This window comes from Bison bison, unplaced genomic scaffold, assembly GCF_000754665.1.
Source record: "Bison bison bison isolate TAMUID 2011002044 unplaced genomic scaffold, Bison_UMD1.0 scf7180017864153, whole genome shotgun sequence".
Lineage (NCBI taxonomy): Eukaryota > Metazoa > Chordata > Mammalia > Artiodactyla > Bovidae > Bison > Bison bison.
In genome coordinates this window covers 48511-70636 of record NW_011494725.1, presented here as the reverse complement: position 1 = coordinate 70636, position 22126 = coordinate 48511, and the positions used below count along the sequence as shown (strand labels likewise).

Sequence of the window (22126 nt, the reverse complement as noted above, 5' to 3'; positions counted from 1 at the left end):
AACGGGAGTCATTGGTGAACTGGGTTAAGTTTATTCTTTGTTATAGCATTTGGCAGATACACATCCAGTAGAGGAATGATACATGAAAACTTTCCATTGGAGTTTTCTGAACACTAAGAACATTGATGTTTTTCTGTGTTAAGGTAGCGTGGATGCCACCTGTGCAGGCGTCACAGTGGTGACCATACTGTGATTATTTCATCTGTGTAATCCTGTCCAACTCTTAGTTTTTTTTTTTCTTCTGGTTTTGTGTCTGGTCATTCTTCTCATGTCCTCCCTTTTGTGTCAGCATCTGGAAATTTTCCCTGAGGTGAAAATTTATCATAGGGCTTCTTAGTGTTAGTAAGCAAATGGGGAATAGAGGGAAAATAAGACTTTTAGAAAACGTCTGGTGTTTTTCTAAATTAACAGATAATTTTGAAATATTATGCACCTACTCCATGCCTTGGAAATTGAATGATTGCTTTGTCATTAATAAAGAGGTATTCTCAAGACAGGAAGCAAAGATTAGAGATACATTAAGACTGTGGTTTTGGAGAAGACTCTTGAGAGTCCCTTGGACTGCAAGGAGATCCAACCAGTCCATCCTAAAGGAGATCCGTCCTGGGTGTTCATTGGAAGGACTGATGTTGAAACTGAAACTGCAATAATTTGGCCACCTGATGTGAAGAGTTGACTCATTGGAAAAGACCCTGATGCTGGGAGGGATTGGGGGCAGGAGGAGAAGGGGACGACAGAGAATGAGATGGTTGGATGGCATCACCGACTCGATGGACATGAGTTTGGGTGAACTCCGGCAGCTGGTGATGGACAGGGAGGCCTGGCGTGCTGCAGTTCATGGGGTCACAAAGAGTCAGACACGGCTGAGTGACTGAACTGAACTGAAGAATCATTAGAAATTGGTAGCGGAATTGAATCTTTGAAAATATGTTTATGATCATAAAGTGGGAACACCTGGTGAATTTCAGGTTTATAGATAAAAATTCAAGTCACTGAATTTTCAGACATCTAAGTCTGGGCCAAGTATGATGAATTTAGTGATCTAGTACTCTAGAATACTAATATTTGCTGTCTAGCAGTATGCCAGCAATTTTCTTTTGTGCTGTGAAATTATGTTGTTGTTCAGTCACTAATTCATGTCTGACTCTTTGTGACCCTGTGGACTGCAGCATGCCAGGCTTCCTTGTCCTTCAGTATCTCCTGGAGTTTGCTCAAACTCATGTCCATTGAGTAGGTCATACTCTTCGCATCAGGTGCCCAAAATACTGGAGCTTCAGCATCAGTCCTTCCAATGAATATTGAGGGTTGATCTCATTTAGGATTGACTGGTTTGATCTCCTTGCAGTCCAAGGGACTCTCAAGAGTCTTCTCCAGCACCATAGTTCTTAAGCATCAATTCTTTGGCACTCAACCTTCTTTATGGTCCAACTGTCACATCCGTACATGACTGCTGGAAAAACCGTAGCTTTGATTGTACTGACCTTTGTCAGCAAAGTGATGCCTCTTCTTTTTATTAATAATGTGCAGTCCGGTATCACTGACAGAAATAGAGCTGACTTGGACAAGGATAGTGACTTTGTACTTAAATATGATGAACCACAGGTGACAGTAAACAGCCTGTAACGTTTCCTGTGTAGTAACCGTGTGACTTTGGGAATTCTGTAAGCTCAGTTTTCTCATCTGTAAAATAGGAATGGTAATAATGTGCAACTCATTAAGTTATTGTGAGGATTGAATGAAATAATGGCAATGACAGTGCTCAGTAAAGCATGGAAAAGTGACGTATTTTGGCCATTGTTATTATTCATCTTTTATTTGACAAACTGCACAATAACTCTTTTTTGTTACATGAAAACAAAAAACAGACAAAAAATAATATGCTGTCTAGGTTTGTCATAGCTTTCCTTCCAAGCAGCAAGCATCTTTTAATTTCATGGCTGCAGTCACTGTCTGCAGTGATTTTGGAACCCAAGAAGATAAAATCTTTCACTGTTTCCACATCTGTTTGCCATGAAGTGATGGGACCAGATGCCATGATCTTAGTTTTTGAAAGTCGAGCTTTAAGCCAACCTTTTCCTGATATGCATAAAGCTATAAAAACTTATATGTGTACATAATACATAATGTACATATAGGCCTGTGTGTGTATTTGCCAATCCTATGAGGAGGGAGTAACAAAATGTTTTTAGTATTTATAGCGTCACATACTTAAACCCATAATTCCACCAGACATAGCCATTTAGATTTCACCATGGTTCCTATTATTCCATGTCTATAAATACATCTATTTTTGCACAGGCATTAGAGTTGTTTACCTTTCCGAATGTGATCTTTGTGAGGCTTCTGATTGAGATAAAAATCTGCTGCTGCTACTGCTGCTAATTGTGTCCGACTCTGTGTGACCCCATAGACGGCAGCCCACCAGGCTCCCCCGTCCCTGGGATTCTCCAGCCGAGAACACTGGAGTGGGTTGCCATTTCCTTCTCTAGTGCAGGAAAGTGAAAAGTGACGGTGAAGTCACTCAGTCGTGTCCGACTCTTAGCGACCCCATGGACTGCAGCCCACCAGGCTCCTCCGTCCCTGGGATTTTCCAGGCAAGAGTACTGACTGGAGTGGGGTGCCAAAATCCGCTACCAGTAGGTAATTTGATAATCCTAACAAATGGCGAATTTTACCCATTCTATATGAAGTTGAATTTGTGTTAATGTTACAAAGTTCAGGTAATCGGATTTAACTTACCCTGAATTGTTTAATTTTTCAGATATTTGCTGAGATTGTAGATGTTGATTAATAATTTGTACTGTCACTGGATTGTGGCATTTTTACCTGTTGTGTAGAATTTTATATTGGTGAAACAAGGAATAGTTAATCACCCAGAGTTTTACGTTATGAGAGCAGAAGATGTGCATTGGTTAAGGGTTACTGTGGTGACGAGTACACAGGGACACTGACCTCACTTCTGTGCAGGTGTAAGTAAAGGGCCAGGGAGGGAAAGTGAGTGTTGTTTTCTATGAATCTGATCCAGATTGAAAGGTCAGTTGAGGATGAAGAGAAAAGCCAGTGTGAGATAATCAGAGCCACTTTTTACGCCCCCTTGTGTGTACAAACATATGCCAGTCTCTATTTCCTTCTTATTTCCCATGACCCCATGCCCCAGTTTCTGATACACATTCCTGTGTGGGAGGTAGGATCATGTGTAATTTGGAAACACTTCTGGTGATTCCCTGTTCTACTTTCATCCTTGTAGAGGACCAGTGTCTTCAGACTTCCAGAAGCAGATGTGCTTTAATATAACATGCATACTTGAGCTCATATCAGGGCTCTCTTTCCCCCTCCAGAGTCTACCTTTGTGGTTTTAGATGGCCAGGTAACACTGGCATCCAAGAAACCTCCTGATTGTAACTGAGGCAGGTTGCTCTTTTTGTTGGTCTTCACCTACGTGTGGAAAATGTGTTTTGAAATACTTAGCTTATGTTGTTGTCTCAAGCATACTGTATTTCCCATGATTCCCAAATAGATCAGTCTCAGTTCACTTGCTTTCCTGAGACTAGCATTTGCTAACACAGCCACGTATATCCTCTCAAGATGACTTTGTTTTCCTCCTTTCCAGTGACATCTGTATTTTTTGAAAAATAGTACAGAATAACAGGGCTTCCCAGGTGGCTCAGTGGTAAGAATCCTCCTGCCAGTGCAGAGGCTGCAGGAGATGCTGGTTTGATCCCTGGGTGGGGGAGATCCCCTGGAAGAGGAAACGGCAACCCACTCCAGAATTCATGCCTGGGAAATCCCATGGACCAGAGGAGCTTGGTGGGCTATAGTCCATGGGGTCTCAGAGTCAGACATGACCTAGTGACTGATCATATACACGCACGCGCTGTTTCTATCAGTTGTGCGTCATCTTTGTAGTGACCCCTTCCAGCTATGGAGATTGTGCCTGTCTCGTTGAGCTCACAGAAGTTTTATTTTTCACAATGTACGGTGGTGGGACCCGTCTGTACATCTTTACTGGAAGCTGGGGCATCTTCACCTTTGGTGTTTCTGGTTTAAATTACGTGTACTCTGTGCTCTGAAACCACTTTAATGGATGCTTTACTAAGTAGCCCCTGAAGGGCTACCCTGACCAAGGAGCTGTGAGTCTTCAGTCTCTCGGAGACAACAGCTGAGGTTTTAAGCTTGTAGTCGGGAACTTCCTCACGTAGTCTGGCATATGTGGCTTTGTCAGGCAAGACTAGGTTATTGAGCTTGTCCCATATTTTGCCTTTGGCCTTGCCCCCGACTCGCTCACTGGGTGTTTGTCTTTCTTGGCTGGCTTTCTGGCATCTACTTTTTCTTGTCATCCTTGGGTAGCATCTCAGAGATTGGAGAGCAGCTGCTGCCCCTGCAGCCTCACTAAGATGTTGGACAAAAAGATGGTCGCCATCAGCCAGAGGGTCCATGACGTTGCTTAGTTTCTTTTATATATATATATATATATATATATATATATATATTTAAGATGTTTTCTTGAGGACTTCTAATCATTAACTCTGGACTAAGATATAATGACTATTAAGTGGGAAGAATGCAAAATCATTTCTCTTTTTTCCTGAACTACTTCAAAAATATGTTTAACCATACTGCTTCTTGAAATTATAAAATAATTATAGTGTATATATACAGTGTGTATACATATATGTATAAATACCAATAATAAATTATCTTAAGTATATTTAATTTGTGTTTTTAGTAGCATGAACAGTGAATTTCAAAGTCATAGCTCTCCTAAAAGAGTAGATGGTATCATGGTAGCTAGTGTTTTTATTTCTGAATGTTATGTCTTAAATCCTGAATGTTTTATTCTTAATCTAATTTCTTTTCTGATTGCTACTGGTTTTTTATCAGACTGGCTGGCTTTAGGACTGTCTTTACTCAGGTGATCCCCAGATAAGAGTGCTAATAATTAACACAATTCATGTTACATAATGGAAGGAATTATGTTTGAGCTATAGTAAGTAAGTAGCTTTAGTCATAAAGGTACCCTGATTTAAATCAAATTTTCGGAGTCTTCTATTTTCTTTCTAAATTTCTTTATATATAACTTACTAATATCACATGCATGTTGCACATACATTAATAAAAGCAGTGTGTAGCGTATAGCCCTATTTGTGGTTCAGAGTTCTATGTTTTGCTCTAGCAGTGTTCTTTATGTTTTAGTGCCACCTTGCTCTTATGTCACAGCTGCTATTGAGAGGCAACATATTCATGTTAAAGTGAAGACTGTTATGAAAGAGGAGAGTGAGTGGCGTTCTGTGTAGTGAGTAGCTGCCACATAGTTGTTCTGAAGCTTAGTGAACTTACGATTGAGAATGCCCCGTAGTACAGCTCTTCTCTCCTGTGAACTAACAGCCAGATTGTTTGTAATTTCCCATGCTATTTAAAACAGGGTTCTCATGTATCAGCCATCTTCTGTAAGGGTGCCCAGTGTGACTTCGGTTGATCCTGCTGCTATTCCGCCTTCATTAACAGACTACTCAGTACCATTCCACCACACGCCAATCTCAAGCATGTCCTCAGATCTGCCAGGTATGTGAAGAGTTGTTTTGTTTTTTATCAATTTTTTTTTTTACCATTTATTTTTTATCTTAATCTGTGAAGCAAATATAATTTAAGTATCTTACATAAAAATGCAAAGGAAATTGCTAAGGAAAGGGTTCCTGTAAGGGTGATACCTGTTTTAAATATTAATCACGTTCAGTTGCTATCATTTTAACTACCGAGCAATCTATAGATTTTGTTGGGAGGAAATAGAGTGGTAGGGTAGTGGGAAAATTTGACGAAATTTATTCTCCTGCATAGAGGATGTACCACAGGGAGACTTTTTCTTGGTTTGTTTTTCATGAAAGCTTCACAGGTTAGGGAGAATGTTTTCTCATACTTTTCTTTTCTAAAAGCGCATCACTTCTTGGTAGCCCATCACGACTTCAGAATACACTTGAGAACTGTGAGGTCAGGTTGCCTGCCAGCTTTACCCTGTAAAAATCAGATCTGCCTGCTCTTTTTCCACAACACTCCTGAGTGTTTAGAGTTATCTTTTAAAAAAAACATTTCTTTTTTTTAATTGGAGGATAATTGCTTTACAATGTTGTGTCGGTTTAGGAATATCTTTTATATGATATTAACAGCTAAAAACGTCATGGCTGCCTGAGCTACCGTAGTATCAAGTTTTTTCATAGATCAAATTGGCACAAGTTTAGAACCAGTGACTTTATGACTTCCCTTCTCTCTGAAGGGCCCTTTTATTGAAATTCAGTTACCTCCTCCTGTTATTAATTTTCTTTTCTGGATTTAGGAAGTTAATTTGACCTGTGATTTATCCTTCTTAGCCCTCTTAATAAGGTCTTTATTTTAAGCACAATATATATTCTATTGGGTGAAATTTGTGTTGTTGGAACAGTTGATAGTTGTGTAATCTGGTCAGGTGTAATTTTGTTCAGAGTTTATTCAGTTTGAATACAATTTAATGGAAAAGAGTAAACTAAAAATAGTATCCATCAAAAAAAGTGTTAAAAGCTTTTTGGTTCTTAAATATATCTCCTCCACATGTTCTTTGGGAATTGGTTATTTAAAAAAAAACTGTTTGTAAACCCAGCCAGCACCAGTTACAGAGTTACTGCTGATACAAAGCTTGATCTTGAGTTACAGGTGAAGTTTCATGGTCCATAAGAAAGAGGGAAAGTCAGAGTCTTAATCCCTAACTGCCATGTTTTATTTTAACTGTGGCTAGTTTTAAATGAAGTTGAAAGGTTTCCACATGTCATCTTAGTATGTGTTACAAATAAGCATTCCAGAAGAATTCATTTCCTAAAGATCTCGAATTAAAAATTAATCCTGAGGAAAAAGATAATGAACATTTCTCTGTTTACTAAGTGACTCTGGCCATTTAGCAATAGAATAGATACAATGTACAAATCACTTGCTCTGTTAGTTTTTGAATTGTGTGAGTTTGGATGAATTTTTAATTTCAGAGAATTTATATTTCAAAATTTGGGCATAAAGTCAGACTATTTACTTTATAAAATGTACAGATTTGAGAAAAATGCGATAAAATATGTTAATTGTGTATTTCATAAAATACATTCAAGCTGGTAAGAACTAAGACTATTATCCAGGACTGGTATTTAGCCATTATAAGCTAGTATAGTGATACTGCTTATTAAAATGAACGGAATAGAATAGGATCTATTGTACTTTAGAAGAGTTACCAGTTTACCGTCATTTATGAATTATGTAGTAGTTACTTGATCTAAATAGTTTTTATTTGGGTTTTACTGTTAACATGCTCTTTTGTAATTAGTAATTACTTTGGAGATTTTTTTGTGCATAATTTTTATGTAATTAGTCATACTGTACAGAGTTTTGATATTTATAAATTTAATAATTTATAATAAAATATTAAATAGAATACCAAGAATTGAGAGATGACAAACTCTTAATACATTTCTTAACATTCCTTTTAAACATCATAAACATGAATCTTCTGAATCTGCAGGAGAACAAAGAAGAAATGATATTAATAATGAACTGCAGCTTGGAACATCTTCTGATACTGTGCAACAGTGAATGCAAAAATAAAACATAATTTGTATTTGTGGAATGGAAAACAGCTTGATTATTTCACGAAAAAATATGACTGCCTTATTATTGCTAGTGCCATATTGTCAGGTGCGAATGGTGCTCAAAAGTTGTATCATTAAAATTTGAAAGTGCTAAACATTTACATATTTAATCATGTAGCAGTTACATTTTGTTAAACTTCATGGCTCAAGTAAGTAAAATGTGTTGTTATTAATAAGACATACAGAGTCAGTTTCACATGAAGAAGCATTTAAAATCTAAAAACTACAGATCTATCAGTATTGAGAAAAGCATTTAGAATGTACCATCATAATTTTTAAAACTACCTGCTTTTTTAGTTAAAGATAATTATGAAATACTTAAGAGTGAAAACACAACATACCATTGCAGTTCAAACTTATGGTGAAATAAGAATAGCATTTTACTGAACTTTTATAAAGTATTAAGGCAATAATGTTTTAATCACTATTCATGAAGCTTCATCTGTTTCATGTAAGAGTTTTCATAGTCTATACTTATAAAGTAGAATTATAAGACATTGTTGATAATATTTTTTTAATAGAAGGAATAACATCTGAAATACTGTTCAAGCTTCAGTGTTACTGTTGGAGAGAAAATGGTTTAAGTGAGAAATATTTACATTGAAATATTATTGACTTTTATGTAGACAGCATCTGTATAATACAGCTAGGGAGATACAGTGGGTTTCAATCAAAATTTCAGAAAAATTTCTAGATACTTTTATTATGGCATTGTATGTTATCATATTCAGTTATCCTTGGATGAGATGTCAAAAGATACAGATCAGTAGACTGTTAGCACACATGAAATAATCATCCAGTAATAGAAATGCTGAATATATAAAACTTGCAGATGATATTATAAGGGCTAGACAGATTTTGAATTACTGTTCAGCTGCCGCAGAGAGAGGATTTACTCAGCGGTATTATTACTGTGAACAGAAACTCGCTTACTGAAGTACATCACCTTCTTAGTATCACTTTAATGGGGAACTCTTTGGAAAAATTGGTTATGATTCCCTTTGTCCAGTGTTGGCTCAAATCTTGTATCTTATAGCTAGTGATAGCCATAAGAAACGACAAGTCATGTCAGCAGTTTTCAAAAATCTTTTAGAAGTTGAATGACTTCTTTCAAATGATTGGTGCTACAGCTTGTATTATTCAGTAAGTATTATCATTTTACCCTTATTTAGAGATTATAAGGGAATAAACTTAAACATTTATCAGTTGTATTAACACAGGTTAAATATAATTTCCCACTCATATTCTCTATTTAGACTAACAGTCCAGTATCACAGTACACTCTATTATGATTATTGTACTTGAGGTGACCTTGAATACCAGGATATAAAAACTCAGAATAAATAGAAATTGGCCTTAGTAATCATATACCTAATATATGATTTTTTTTTTATAATGTTTTAGAATTTAGTCAAGCAGAGGTCTAGGGGAACTGACCTTGAAGTTTATTGCTAGACTTTTCAGACATGAAGATTTTATTATTTATTGTTATAACTTTAATATTTCAAAACAGTATTACTGGGCAACCTTTTGTTACTTTTCTATTTCTATATAAGTATAATTGGAGGATCCCAAATCTTTAGAAAACTGCATTAGCTTATAACCCAGTACACCTTGGCAAGGTTTAGCTTGTTAGTAAGCAGCGGCTACGAAGTGCTTGCTTTATGCAGCGTATTGAACTGTGTACTACTCCTTTTGTTGTGGGAACCGGGGGACAGAGAGCTGTCCGTGAAATAGACATTTATTTGTTTTAGAAGTGATATTTTAGATGAAGCTTAATGTGTATTTCTAAAAAATAAATGTGAAGTGTCTTAAGAGACTAAGCATGTTTTTTTTAATGTCTCAATCCAGATAATCATCTCTTCATTTTATTGCTTCTCATTCCACTAAGTGAAAATTTGCTTTGACTAGTTCTATTTAAATTTTGGACTCCTCTACCCGTTTTAAACCTCTGGGGATGGTTTTTCCAGTTGGTTTGTCAAGACATATGTACATTTTTGGGTTTTATGCACATAAATATCCTGAAATATCCTGATTGTGGTATAGACCTTCTCTACAGCAGAATGGTAAGGACTTAACCCAAGTGTTCTATGACTTAAATAAAAAATGATTTGGGGAAATAATTCTTGTCTCCAAAATATGAGACAACTATTAACAGAACATTTTTGTTTTAGGTTTGGATTTTCTTTCCCTTATTCCAGTTGATCCCCAGGTATGTATCCTGAATTTAAGCAACTAATTTGTACTGGATTGTTGGTTGTGTCACTAACTAAAAATGACCAGTTGCATAAAATCAGGACAGTCAACTTTCAGTTACTTAAATTGATGGAAGGAAAGTACTTCTATAAATACTTCACAGTTTTACTTGGAGGCATGACGTTTTTCAGGTTATGATATTTTGACCTTTACTACTAGCATTTTAAATTATTTTTTGTTTAGTTTAATATAATCATTTGGCATTTCTTAACAAGCATTTGAGTGATTAAAATGAGGGGAAGCAGTGCTGGATGACTGGAAATGTTGAAACTTTATAGAGATAATTTGTAAAACACTTGTTCTGTACATAGAAGATGGCTGAAGCTGATTAAACAGATTGAATCATTAGCTTGATTCTTCCTAGTTTTTAAAGGCAGTCAAATTCAGACTTTGAAGAAGCCCTCACCTAAAATTGCTATAAACCAACCATTCGTGTTTTATCTGTCGGAGATAAGAAACTAGTATTCCAGTGTCCCACCATGAAGACCTTGCAGTGAGCACAGCCTCCACTGATAGGCTAACAGGAGAGGAGGAAAAGGCACAAGAAAAGCTGATGGGGAAAGCAGACAGAGAAAGAGACCTGGAGAAGTGCTGAGAGTAGGGACGGATAGAGGAAGAACCATGGATCACTGCTCTTGTAGTCTGCTCAGAATCAGCTAACCACAGGTTGTGTATCAGCTTCCTGGTTTAATACTCTGTTTGATCACACAAGCAGTACTGGAAGTTTGGGCCCAAGGTGACAAGCACAAAAAGAGAAGTTTCTTTTCACCCTAAATTGACTTTGCTACATCAGTAGATTCTATAGCAAAATATCTATATATTTTTCTAGGAGATAGATTCTTCAGGATTACAGTATTACTGACTTTTATGTCAATCATCCTTTTTTAAAAAATCATCTTGGAACCTTGAGGATTTTGATTTTATAGGGCTATTCAGCATGCTTGGTGTCAGGCTAACTTGTTGATAAAAAATACCTAGAATTGATAATATTGATGAGCTGTCCTTACTGATCTTTCATGTAGTCAGTCTAAACACAAACTTAGGACCTCTCCTCTTGTAGTGTGTACTGGGCCTCGCTTATCATACTGAAGTTAGTGCAGTTGTTTCGCACATAAAACAGTCTATGGTGATATAAAATAAAGCTTTTAGCTCTTGTCTCTCTTCCTCCTGGTCAGTATCAGAGTACTTAAACCCAGGTTGAAATTTGTTTGGGGATCAGCAACTAAGATTTAAACCAGCATTTATAAACACTTGCAGGGGGCTGTCAAGCAGACATCTCAGAGGCAGTTAGATTTCCTTTAAGATTTATTCCAAAATTTTGTTTTGTTTTTTATTCCAAAATACAGGAGATCTCATTCTGAGCATCTCGGGGTAGTTAGCTACCGTGTAGTCTCTATATTAGAGTGTATGCTGTCTTCTAATCACACAAGTACTGTTACATGTATGTAGATAGGAATCAGATGTTGTTTTTCCGCTGATAAGTCTTAACATTGTTCCTTAAGGGTCTAATTAATAATAACTTTTGAAAGAATTATTGAATTTTGTGTTAGCACTTTTGCTTAAAGCCATTAAAGATAAGTTTATTAGCCTTTTACAGTGTGCTTTAAATTTGGTATAAATACATTTAGTGAGCAAATTCAAGACTAAGTGTGATTCATAATTGTGGGGCTAGTATTCAGTATTAACTATAGTTATTATTGACATTTTTGTACTACTACCTACATATTTGGTCAACAGATTCTGTTTTGAGACAGTCAAGAATATGCTGCACTCATCAAATAATGTAAAATGTTAAATTCGTGCCACCTTCTATCCAAAGATGTGAAGTTTTGAGAAATTTTTAAATCCCACCGAGATTTAAATATGTGGCTTTCACTTATGCATATCTAACAGTGTGTAGTCTTTATTTACAATCGATGAAGCCTCTTCCTCACCCGCATCATTGTTTGTTTCAAGCAGTACTGTCCTCCTATGTTTTTGGATAGTCTCACCTCACCCTTAACAGCAAGCAGTGCGTCTGTCACCACCACCAGCCCCCATGAGAGCAGTACTCATGTTAGTTCATCCAGCAGCAGGAGTGAGACAGGGGTCATAACCAGCAGTGGAAGTAACATTCCTGACATCATCTCACTGGACTAAAGAAGGACTCTCGATTCTAGGAATCATTCATCAGAACTGCTCTTTCTTGGATCTCTGGTCCGTGGAAGCTATTTTTTGCTAATGATTGCTTTGATATTTATTGAAATGTCAGATGGATTCGTTTGCCTTCTGAGAGATGAACACAGATGACTGCAACAAGAACCACATGACGTGCACGGATTTTTCTTACTCTTGGTGTCCTCTGGAGCATCAGCTACATTCAGCTGTAACTGTATCCTCCTGAGAGATGGATTTCAAGTTCATGTTACTGGATAGATTCTACAAAAAAGTTAAATTTTTTTTGTTGTAATACACAGCAATAAAATTATGTAAATATTCAAGTATACTTTTTTCTAATTAAAAAAGATGTAATCAGTGATTCTAAAATGACAACTTTTTGTTTAACCTGATGTGAAGGAAAAAATACATGGAAAGAAGTTACATTTGCCAAATGAGTCCTTTCCATGGATTTGTTCTGTTTTGCTGAAGTAATGAAGTCTAGATAAGTGGCCAAAGCTTCGGTTCCACTGTTCTCCGTTTCCATCCAAGAAACATGGCCTGTATGTTTCCCCTGGCGGTTGTTTCTACTCTGGTGTTCTGTGCCCATGAGTGCAGAGTGGAGTTCTGGGATTTGTCTGCTCCTTAATAGTGAGTATGTTGAAGAACACTATACAGAGTCTGCCCTGATGTAATGTGTGCTGTTTTTGGTCATTGAACTTTCTCATTCTAGAGATGTCTGTAAATTAGGGCTTACCTTCTCAACGAAGTTCTCTGTGACTGTTGACTGAAATGTGTCTGGATTAAGGTGTGGCTGGAATGTTAAGATTGTGTTCACACTGTCCAGAAATATTGAGAGCATGGAGGCAGTAGAAGAACAGATTTAGGGGCAGTGGGAATAGCAAAGTTTAATTTCTTCCTAAGAACTTCTTTTACTCGTTTATTGTATAGGATAATGTTCAAATCTGCAATGAGTAATACTGACAAAGTATGTCATAGATCTCATTTTTCTCATAGCAGTGATTTTTAAATTTAAAAGAACAAACAATAGCAAAGGGATGGAGGTGGCATCAGATTTCCTTTTTTTAAAAAAGGAGATGTTTGCTGAAACCACAGAAGATAAAAACAGAATTAGAAGTGTTTGGGTATAAGAAAAGTTTGAAGAGAGGATGGGCCTGAAACCCACTTTGAAAACCACTCTCTTACTATGTGTTTGATTTGAAATCTCTCAGGAAGCTGAATTTTACCTTTAGAGAAACATTTTTATCCAGATTTTATGCTTTGTTTTCATCTGGCTGCACAATTTTGATTTCTCAAGGAGTTAATACTTTCCGAATGTTTAGCTTTCTCTCCCTAAGCTGTATCTAAGTAAACCTTTGTTTAAAAATCATGAATCTGGCTGATTTCTCAGACTGAAATGCCCAGATGAAGAGTCCACCAGTTTCGTGTAGGACAGGGAACAGTCAGGCCTGGTGCAACTCCAGGGAGCTGCCTTGTCGCTGCTTGGTTTTTCATACCTTCTCAAGTTCTCATGACCTTTGTGCTGTTTTTGTACTCATTTAATTTCCTGTGATTTTTTATATCATCCCTTCTTTGGCTGTATTATCCCCTTAATGTATTATCCCTTTTGGAGAGTTAAAAACATGGAAAACAAGCCTGAATCTTCTGCAGTTGTTACATCATAGTTGCCAGTTTTCAATTCTTAGGACATGTTGCAGTCCTTTCGTCCATACACAGAATTTCTTCCTGGTAAACTTTTATATTGCTGCTCTAAATGTGGATGCAAGTTCTGTTAACTCTGTAATCAGACAGAAAAAGTAACCTGATTTGTGTGATATAATTTGTTAATAAAGAAATGCTGTATATTTGTTATCATTTTGTTACCCATTAGATTCTCAGAGACCCCCCCCCAACTTAACCAACAGAGTTTTATAAGGTAAATGAAAAAAATAATAGAAATTAGTTCATTTACTCGATTCTTGTAACTGATAACCGCTGTGCTTTTATAGTTGTACTTTTATTTTCACTATTTTATGTGAACAGTTGTATTGTTCATTTTTGGTGCTTTACACTAAATTACATAAAATTTTTAATTTATCTCATACAGGCGACTAACATTTTTAAAAATATACTTTTGAGTTTATAATCTTAAAATTGAGACTTTTATGTATGTATCTTTGAAGGTGAGTACCTTTTTGTATGCTTTTGGCTCTATGACAACAGCATGCTTGCTGAGCCATTGTCCTTTTTTTAGTATGGCCACCAAATACTTCTACTGGGACCCTGCCTTTGTAGTAGTGTCTTTTACTAGCCAAGATACCTGCTCAACCAAGTATAATTCAGTTTCAGAGGAGGTCATCGCTACTTGTACTTAGGTGGCAGCCAACCATCTGCCATCTGATGATGTGTAAGAAAAGGAACTGCAGTTACCAACCTCTTACAAACACTTAACCAGCCTGTGTTTTTATCTTTGTTCACACAGAAATGTTAGACGAGTTTCCTTGCTCTGATAACTCATGACAATATAATTGGTACTGAATGTAGCTTCAGCCTAGGGTCTGCTTACATCGACTAACTTTTTGATTCTTAGGTAAGCCGCTTTAGGACTTTGTTTCCATTTCTGCCCAGAAGGTATAAATTCTTTCAGCATCTGTTGTGGGATGATTATAAAGGCCACATGAAACTGTAGAGTCCAGAAAGCTAGAATGGAAATACCATAATTAAGTGAATGATTATGAGTATACATAAGGAGATCCATAACTCTGGGTATAAAGCAAATTTCTCTAGGGTAGAATTTTAGAAGGATTTGAAGAAAGGTTGGATTGTAGAGGAAAGATATTCAACAGACTGTCGTGATTTAGGATTCAGACCTTTCCGCCATTCTTCCTTCAGAGCAGTCCTGAACGTCTGTCATCTAGTAACCAAGGTGTCTGCTTTTCTTCTGCCAAAAAAGTATTTATTTTACATTTCGTCTTTTTAAGTAAAGTTGAATTTTATAAAATATTAGTTCTCAACTCAGTCGTTCATTTCTCTCTAGTCCCCAGTGGGTGTGAAAAAAGTCTCCCCCCCACCCCAAGTAAACACTTTATTTTCCTAATCTTTTTCATCGTGGAAAACGTAGAGCAGTGTGCCATTTAAAACTTGGGTCTGACGTTGTATTTTGTGACCCTGGGTCTAGGTCTGTGTGTTGTGGGAGCATGGAGTTGTCATTTAGATTGGTAATTCATGATAGAACCTGATTCACCATCTTTTCTGCTACATTTCTACGTGAATATGGTGGAACTTACAGAAAAGAAATTAAATAACTTCTCTGCTTTTTAAAGAATGACTGGTTTGTAAGCCCCCACTTTTTTGTTAGGAACCACACTCCAATTCTAGCAGAAACCAATAAATCTATATAAAAATGCCCATTCTGCTTTAATGCTTGTCTGATTCAATATTTTTTTTGTTTGTTTATGTTGGTAATACATGCTTATTGTGGGAAGTCCAGACAATAGAGAAAAGGTAGAAAGGGCACTTAAATATTTTTGAATGTTTCTTGCCAGTCTCTTTGCTACATGTTTGATTTTACATAGTTTTATTCCTTCTCAGTGTAAGTTGTATCTTGATTGTTTTTTCTCAGTCTCCAGGCATTATTCCATGTTACTAAAAACTGCGTTGTATGGATGTGCCGTGCTTTCTGTTGCTTTTCCCTGTTGGCATTTTAGCCGTATCTCGTGATGCTGTTACAGTGCGTGTCTTTGTGCATAAATTATTTCCTTAGGATAAATTCCTGGAGGTGAGCTGGAGTCAAGGATGTAAATACTTCTGTAACTTTTGGTGCATAACAGTTTTCCAAGTGGTTTTGCTAACCATGTGGTATGAGAACTATCTAACCATATTTTCCAAGAATATGTACCATTACCTGTATGCAGGCATCTGCATTAAGGCCTTCCACCTCTGACCTTGGTGAGCTGGGGTAACTGATTTGGAGATAATTGGCAGAAATTTTCCTGGGATGTCTCAGTTTCAAATATGTCTCTCTGATATGTTCCAGAAACACCTGCATATAAGGATATCCAAATGGTTTTTCACACATTTTTACTTGCATTACAAAGTAGCCCATGTTACACTACGTTTTCCATTTTTAGTTAGAAATTCTTGACTTTCTGAAACCATCTTTGCCTGGGGCCAGCCCTTAGTAGCCAGCTCTCTCTTTTTTTCTCTTCCCTTAGGCTCCATTTTGGCCTTTCTGAGTTCCCCAAGGCCAGTAGGATCTTCTGAGCCAAAGGCAGTGCAACTCAAACTGGAAAAGTGGTAAGGCTAAAGCAACAACAAAAGCAGAGCCAAGCTTTGCTTTCTCATTTTTTTCGTGTGTGTTTCCCACCCCATCTTGGTGTTCTCAAGGTAGCTCTGGGATAAGAAAAACAGACTGCAGTCGTCTTTTGCTCAAGGTATTACTTTCTTGATTGGCATACCACGTTGTTTCCTGAACTGTTTCTTTTTGAATGGATTGTAAAGCTGCTTTTATGTTTTCAAAGCTCAAGCCTTTTACATGAAGAGTGTTGTGTTATAAAATATCCCTCGTATTTTGGCCTTCATCACACCATTCAACAAGGTTTCAGTGTGTTTTGAAAATGTATGTGGACTAGACTGACGTAACAGATCTGGTCCCATTCTTCAAAGGGCTTACAGCAAGTTTTCAAAAATCAGGAATTCTTACCTACTAAGAGCTGTGCTGAGCAACCTACAACATATCACATTCCTTACCGCAGTCTTTCAAAGGAAAGTAGTGTTGTCTTTGTGTTGCAAATGAAGAAACAGATAAATTTTGCAGTTGGACTTGGGTGTCTGAAACAGACCTATTAATTCAAAAGCCTTATGACTGAAGTGACACTAATTAGGTAGGCTATTTGGGAGGCTGGTGTGGTAACCTAGACATAAAATTATGAGACCTGATTTCAGGTGATGGCTATAGGAATAAGGAAGGAGTGGATGATGGAGCCATTTCAAAGGAAGACTCAAGATTAAGTGGATGTAGGAATAAGAGCTGAGTCCATTTCTCAAGGTAGAATGGACAACAGTCATTAAGGGGAGACAATGGTGAGTTTGATGATTAAGATGAGATTTCAGAAAGGAAGTTTTCAAGAAGCATATTTTTGTTCTGCAGTCTTAAGAAGTGCAGACTTCCCTTGCCTCCATTTTTACCGTCACTGGTCTCCCTTCTGTATGTGTTGCAGTCTCTCCCGATTGCCTGCCCGCCTTTGTGCTTGCGCATGCCCAGTCGCTCAGGCGTGACTGACTCTCTGCGACCCTTTGGACGGTAGCCTGTGTTGCCTGCGTCGCTGGTGGATTCTGTACCTGCTGAGCCATGGGGAAGCCCTCTGTCCACCCTCTATCTTCCCTTAACCATGCTTGGCTGCAAGTTGATGTTTTTTTGAATTTGTACTTAACTGCCTTGTCATAACGAATTTGGCTGTCTCCTAAAGGCCTGCCAAAGCCTGCAGCTCTCACCAGTGTGGGCTGTGTCCACATTCCACTATCTCAGGAGGTGGTGGCAGCTGCCCTTCCTTTGTCTTGTAATTTCTAAATAATTTCTCAAGGCTTCTGACAAAAATCTGCCCTTTTGTTGCCTGTGTCAGGAAGTTACACTGTTAGTTACTTCTGCTCTTACCATCGATCACTCCCATTGATTTGCTGAAGGCCTCACTTCCTGACAGTGTACTTGGCCATCTCTGATTCTGTCGTATTCTCAGTGACTTCATGTTCTGACGGATGACCCATCCAACACTGGCTGGTGAGATTTTTGGTTATCTTGCCTCCAACATTTTCTTCCATTGAAACTCCCTATTTAACCCTCTCTATTTTCTTTGTACTCTTACCTAACGTCATTATCACATCCTTCAGCATGTCCTCAGACCCCTTTCTCAGTCACCTGCCAGTCCTTTGACTTGACACGGCATGGTTCTTTCCCCATTCTCATCAATTAATGCAAATATTTCCATTCCTTTTTTCTTTTTTAATTGAAGTATAGTTGATGTATAAAATTATGTTAATTTTAGATGTACTACATGATTTGATGTTTGCATCTATTCTCACCATCATAAATCTAGTAACCATTTGTCTCCATATGAAGTTATAATAATGTATTATGCTGTATGTTTTCATTCCTGTGGCTTATTTTATAACTGGAGGTTTATATCTCTTAATTCCTTTTACCCATTTCTTCCCCTCTCCAGCCTCTCCCTCCTGGCAACCACTCATTTATTCTCTGTATGAGTCTTTTCATTTCATTTGATTAGATTCCACGTAGGAGCAAGATCCCGTGGTATTTGTCTTTCTCTGATACATTTTGCCTAGCATAATACCCTCTAGATCCATGCATGTTATTGGAAATGGCAAGATTTATTTGTTGTTGTTAATGGCCGTGTTGTGTATGTATGCACTTCTTTGCCCATTCATCTGTGGGCACTTAAGATGCTTCCATATACATTGGCTATTGTAAAATACTGTTGCAGTGAATATTGATGTACACATACCTCTTTGAAATCACTTGACATCATGTAAATACCCAGAAGTGGAATTGCCAGATCATATGGTAATTCTACTTAATTTTTTGAGAATCCCTCGTACTGTTCTCTGTTCTAGCTGCACCAGTTTACTCCTGCCAGCAGTGCACAAGGGTTTCCTTTTCTCCACATCCTCGCTAACACTTACTTCTTGTCTTTTGTGTGTGTGTTTGATGACAGCCTACCACTCCTTTTCAGAACACACCTTTCTTAGCAGGTGATCTTGTTTCCAAATTCAATTAGAAGATTCAGGACTTCAGCATGGTTTCTTTACCTCCGCGCTCACCTTCATCCTTTATTCCAGCCTCAGAGGACAAGTTGGGCCAAAGGCCAGTCCAGCCCCGTGAACCTTCGATGCCTGTGTCCTCTGTTGTCCTCAGGACCTCCCTCCATGAGACTTTCCCTCTATCCTCTATGTCTTCCACCTTTTGGCTGCTGCTTTTGGCTTATAAAAGTCTCATGTCATTAAATATTTGAGAGGCTGTTTATGCCAGGCACTGTATCAGGCACTTGGAACACACGACGGAGACTTACCTTCACCAAAGTTGCCATCCAGTAGATGGGGCTTCCCTGGTGGCTCAGCTGGTAAAGAATCCGCCTGCAATGCGGGAGACCTGGGTTCGATCCCTGGGTTGGCAAGATCCCCTGGAGAAGGGAGTGGCTACCCACTCGAGTATTCTGGCCTGGAGAATTCCATGGACTCTCTAGTCCATGGGGTCACAGAGTCAGACACGACTGAGCGGTTAATACTAACCACTAACTAAGGCCATGTAGATCAGTGAATAGGGAGATCATAGTGCAGTGGTTAAAGGTGGAGTCAGGGTGCTACAAGAGCACACAGATAAAGAGACGGCTGAAAATGTCCAAAATAGCCAGAAGTTTGCTAAGGAATATTGAGAAGTATGTAAGAAATCATGAAAAATCATGTAGAATATCAATAGCAAGAAGTTATTGAAGACTTTTCATGGTGATTCACAGTAAGGAGCATTGGTTGAGTTTCATACGATAATTTCCATTCTACGAATGTGGAAACAGATTCTGAGAGGGTAAGTGACTTGTAGCATATAAGCGGGGAGTCAGGCTTCATACTCAGTTTTTAACCATTTCTCATAGGGGCCTTCCTTGACTATTCTGTCTAAAAAGTGTTTCCTAAATATCCTGACCACATCACTGCTTGTATCCTATATGGCAGAAGGCACAACCTGTGTTTATTTTATGTGTTAGTTCACTGTGTATTTGTTTCCTCTGCTAGATTGTAAGCTCCATGAGGGCAGGATATTTCAATTGCATCCCAGAGCCAAACATGGTGTGGCACATGGTAGGTGCTCAATAAATGCTTGTCAATGAAGAAATGGTGGGTCGTCATTTGTGTTTGACTTACACTGACTGTAGAAATCACTTGACATCTGACCAACTGGTATTCACAAGGGAGGGAAACAAGGCAGACGGATGAAAGAAGCTGGGGACTTTGGAGGAAGTGAGCTCACTAACCTAATAGACTCCAAACTCTTACGGGGCGAGGGCCAGGAATGGGAGATGGGTAGGGAAATGCACAGTAGGGACAAGAATGTGCTAGTAGGTGTTTCATTAAACCTGAAGGCCTAGGACCCATTGTAGACTCAGCCTACTGTATACGTAAGGCTGGGGAAATTCTGCCTATAATCTCTATATCCTAGGGGCCAGGTTACCTGGGTCAGCTATACTACTATGAATATTGCAGTACAATTGTATTGGTATCTAGGAATACCAGACACCTTACCTGCTTCCTGTGAAACCTGTATGCAGGTCAAGAAGCAACGGGACTATGGACTGGTTCCAAATTGGGAACAGAATACATCAAGGCTGTATGTTATCACCCTGCTTATTTAACTTATATGTAGAGTACATCATGGGAAATGCCTGGCTGGATGAAGCACAAGCTGGAATCAAGATTGCTGGGAGAAATATCAATAACCTCAGACAACATATTAAAAAGCAGAAACATAACTTTGCTGACAAAGGTCTGTATAATCAAGAGCTACGGTTTTTCCAGTAGTCATGTATGGATGTGAGAGCTGGACCTTTATAAAGAAGGCTGAGTGCCAAAGAATTGATGCCTTTGAACTGTGGTGTTGGAGAAGACTCTTGAGAATCCCTTGGACTGCAAGGAGCTCAAACCAGTCAATCCTAAAGGAAATCAATTTTAAATATTCATCGGAAGGACTGATGTTGAAGCTGAAACTCCAATACTTTGACCACCCGATGCGAAGAGCTGATTCATTAGAAAAAACTGTGACGCTGGCGAAGGTTGAAGGCAGGAGGAGACAGGACAACAGCATGAGATGGCTGGATGGCATCACTGACTCGATGGACATGGAATTTGAGCCAGCTCTGGGAGATGGTGAAGGACAGAGAAGCTTGGCTTGCTGCAGTTACGGGGTCGCAAGAAGTCGGACACGACTGAGCGACTGAACAACAAAATTAAAAGAGAACTTTAATTTTTTAAAATGTGTGGAATATGAACTAATACTGGTTTCTTAATGGTTTATGTAATGATTTGGGGAAACCACATGTTTTCAGAGCTGATTAGCTGTCTCTTCATAGCATTTACATGTTGGGGATACAAAAGCCCAGCGTTTTAATTCTTGAGGAAAACCTTGTTTTGTCTCAGCAGTTTATGACATAGTTTGGCCACATGGGCAGTCACGGCAGCGTGTGTCTTCTCTCACTTGAACTGCTGTAACTGTAGGAAGCATCTTATTGTTTTCATTCCTGTCTCCCTATCCTATTTCTCGCAGTAACAAGTTTTTCTTTTTTTTTTTTTAGTTAATTTATTTTTGGCTGTGCTGGGTTTGTTGCTTCGCGGGCTTTTCTCTGCTTACGGGGAGCAGGGACTGCTCTTGGATAGCAATGCGTGGACCTCTCGTTGCAGTGGCTTCTGTTGCTGCGCAGCACGGACAGTTGGGCACGCAGGCTTCAGTAGTTGCAGCATAGTTGCAGTTCCCTGACTCCAGGGCACAGGCTCAGTACTTGTGGCACAGAGCCTAAGTTGCTCCACAGCTTGTGGGATCTTCTCAGACCAGGGGTCAAACCCTTGCTCCTGTAGTGGCAGGCAGATGCTTTACCACTGAACCATGAGGGAGGCCCCACAAGTTCATTTTCTTAAGACACAATTCAGATCATATAACCGCTCTGCTCAAAATCCTTAATGTTTTCCTGGCTCGCTCTGGGTAAATCTAATGTTTTTACCATGACCTACAAGGCCCTACATCAGTGATTCTAAAGCTTTCAAATGTGACCATAGTAATATATTTTAAGTTATATCTCAGTATACACACTATTTTAAAAACAAAATTTTAGGAATCATTGTTGGTCCTCACATATTTAAAAAGCATGTATGACTTCATTAACATTTAAATAAAGTATGATAACCTCAGATACGCAGATGACACCACGCTTATGGCAGAAAGTGAAGAGGAACTAAAAAGCCTCTTGATGAAAGTGGAGAGTAAAAAAGTTGGCTTAAAGCTCAACATTCAGAAAACGAAGATC

General features: G+C 38.3%; 1 protein-coding gene and 1 pseudogene across 7 annotated transcripts in view; one reads left to right on the top strand and one right to left on the bottom strand.

Annotated features, from left to right (window-relative positions):
* The window catches only part of PIAS2 (protein inhibitor of activated STAT, 2), a 107258-nt gene extending 87311 nt beyond the window's left edge, over positions 1–19947 (top strand). For 2 of the 7 annotated variants that reach the window (XM_010840954.1, XM_010840955.1), the window contains 3 exons: positions 5423–5562; positions 9830–9867; positions 11868–19947. In XM_010840954.1, coding sequence (XP_010839256.1) covers positions 5423–5562; positions 9830–9867; positions 11868–12050 — 361 coding nt within the window. In that variant the 3' untranslated portion in view covers positions 12051–19947. The other 5 variants (XR_825360.1, XR_825359.1, XM_010840956.1 and 2 more) reach the window with 5 other exon arrangements.
* On the bottom strand, positions 3787–4444 carry LOC104989319 (annotated as a pseudogene).
* Positions 19948–22126: the final 2179 nt, after the last annotated feature.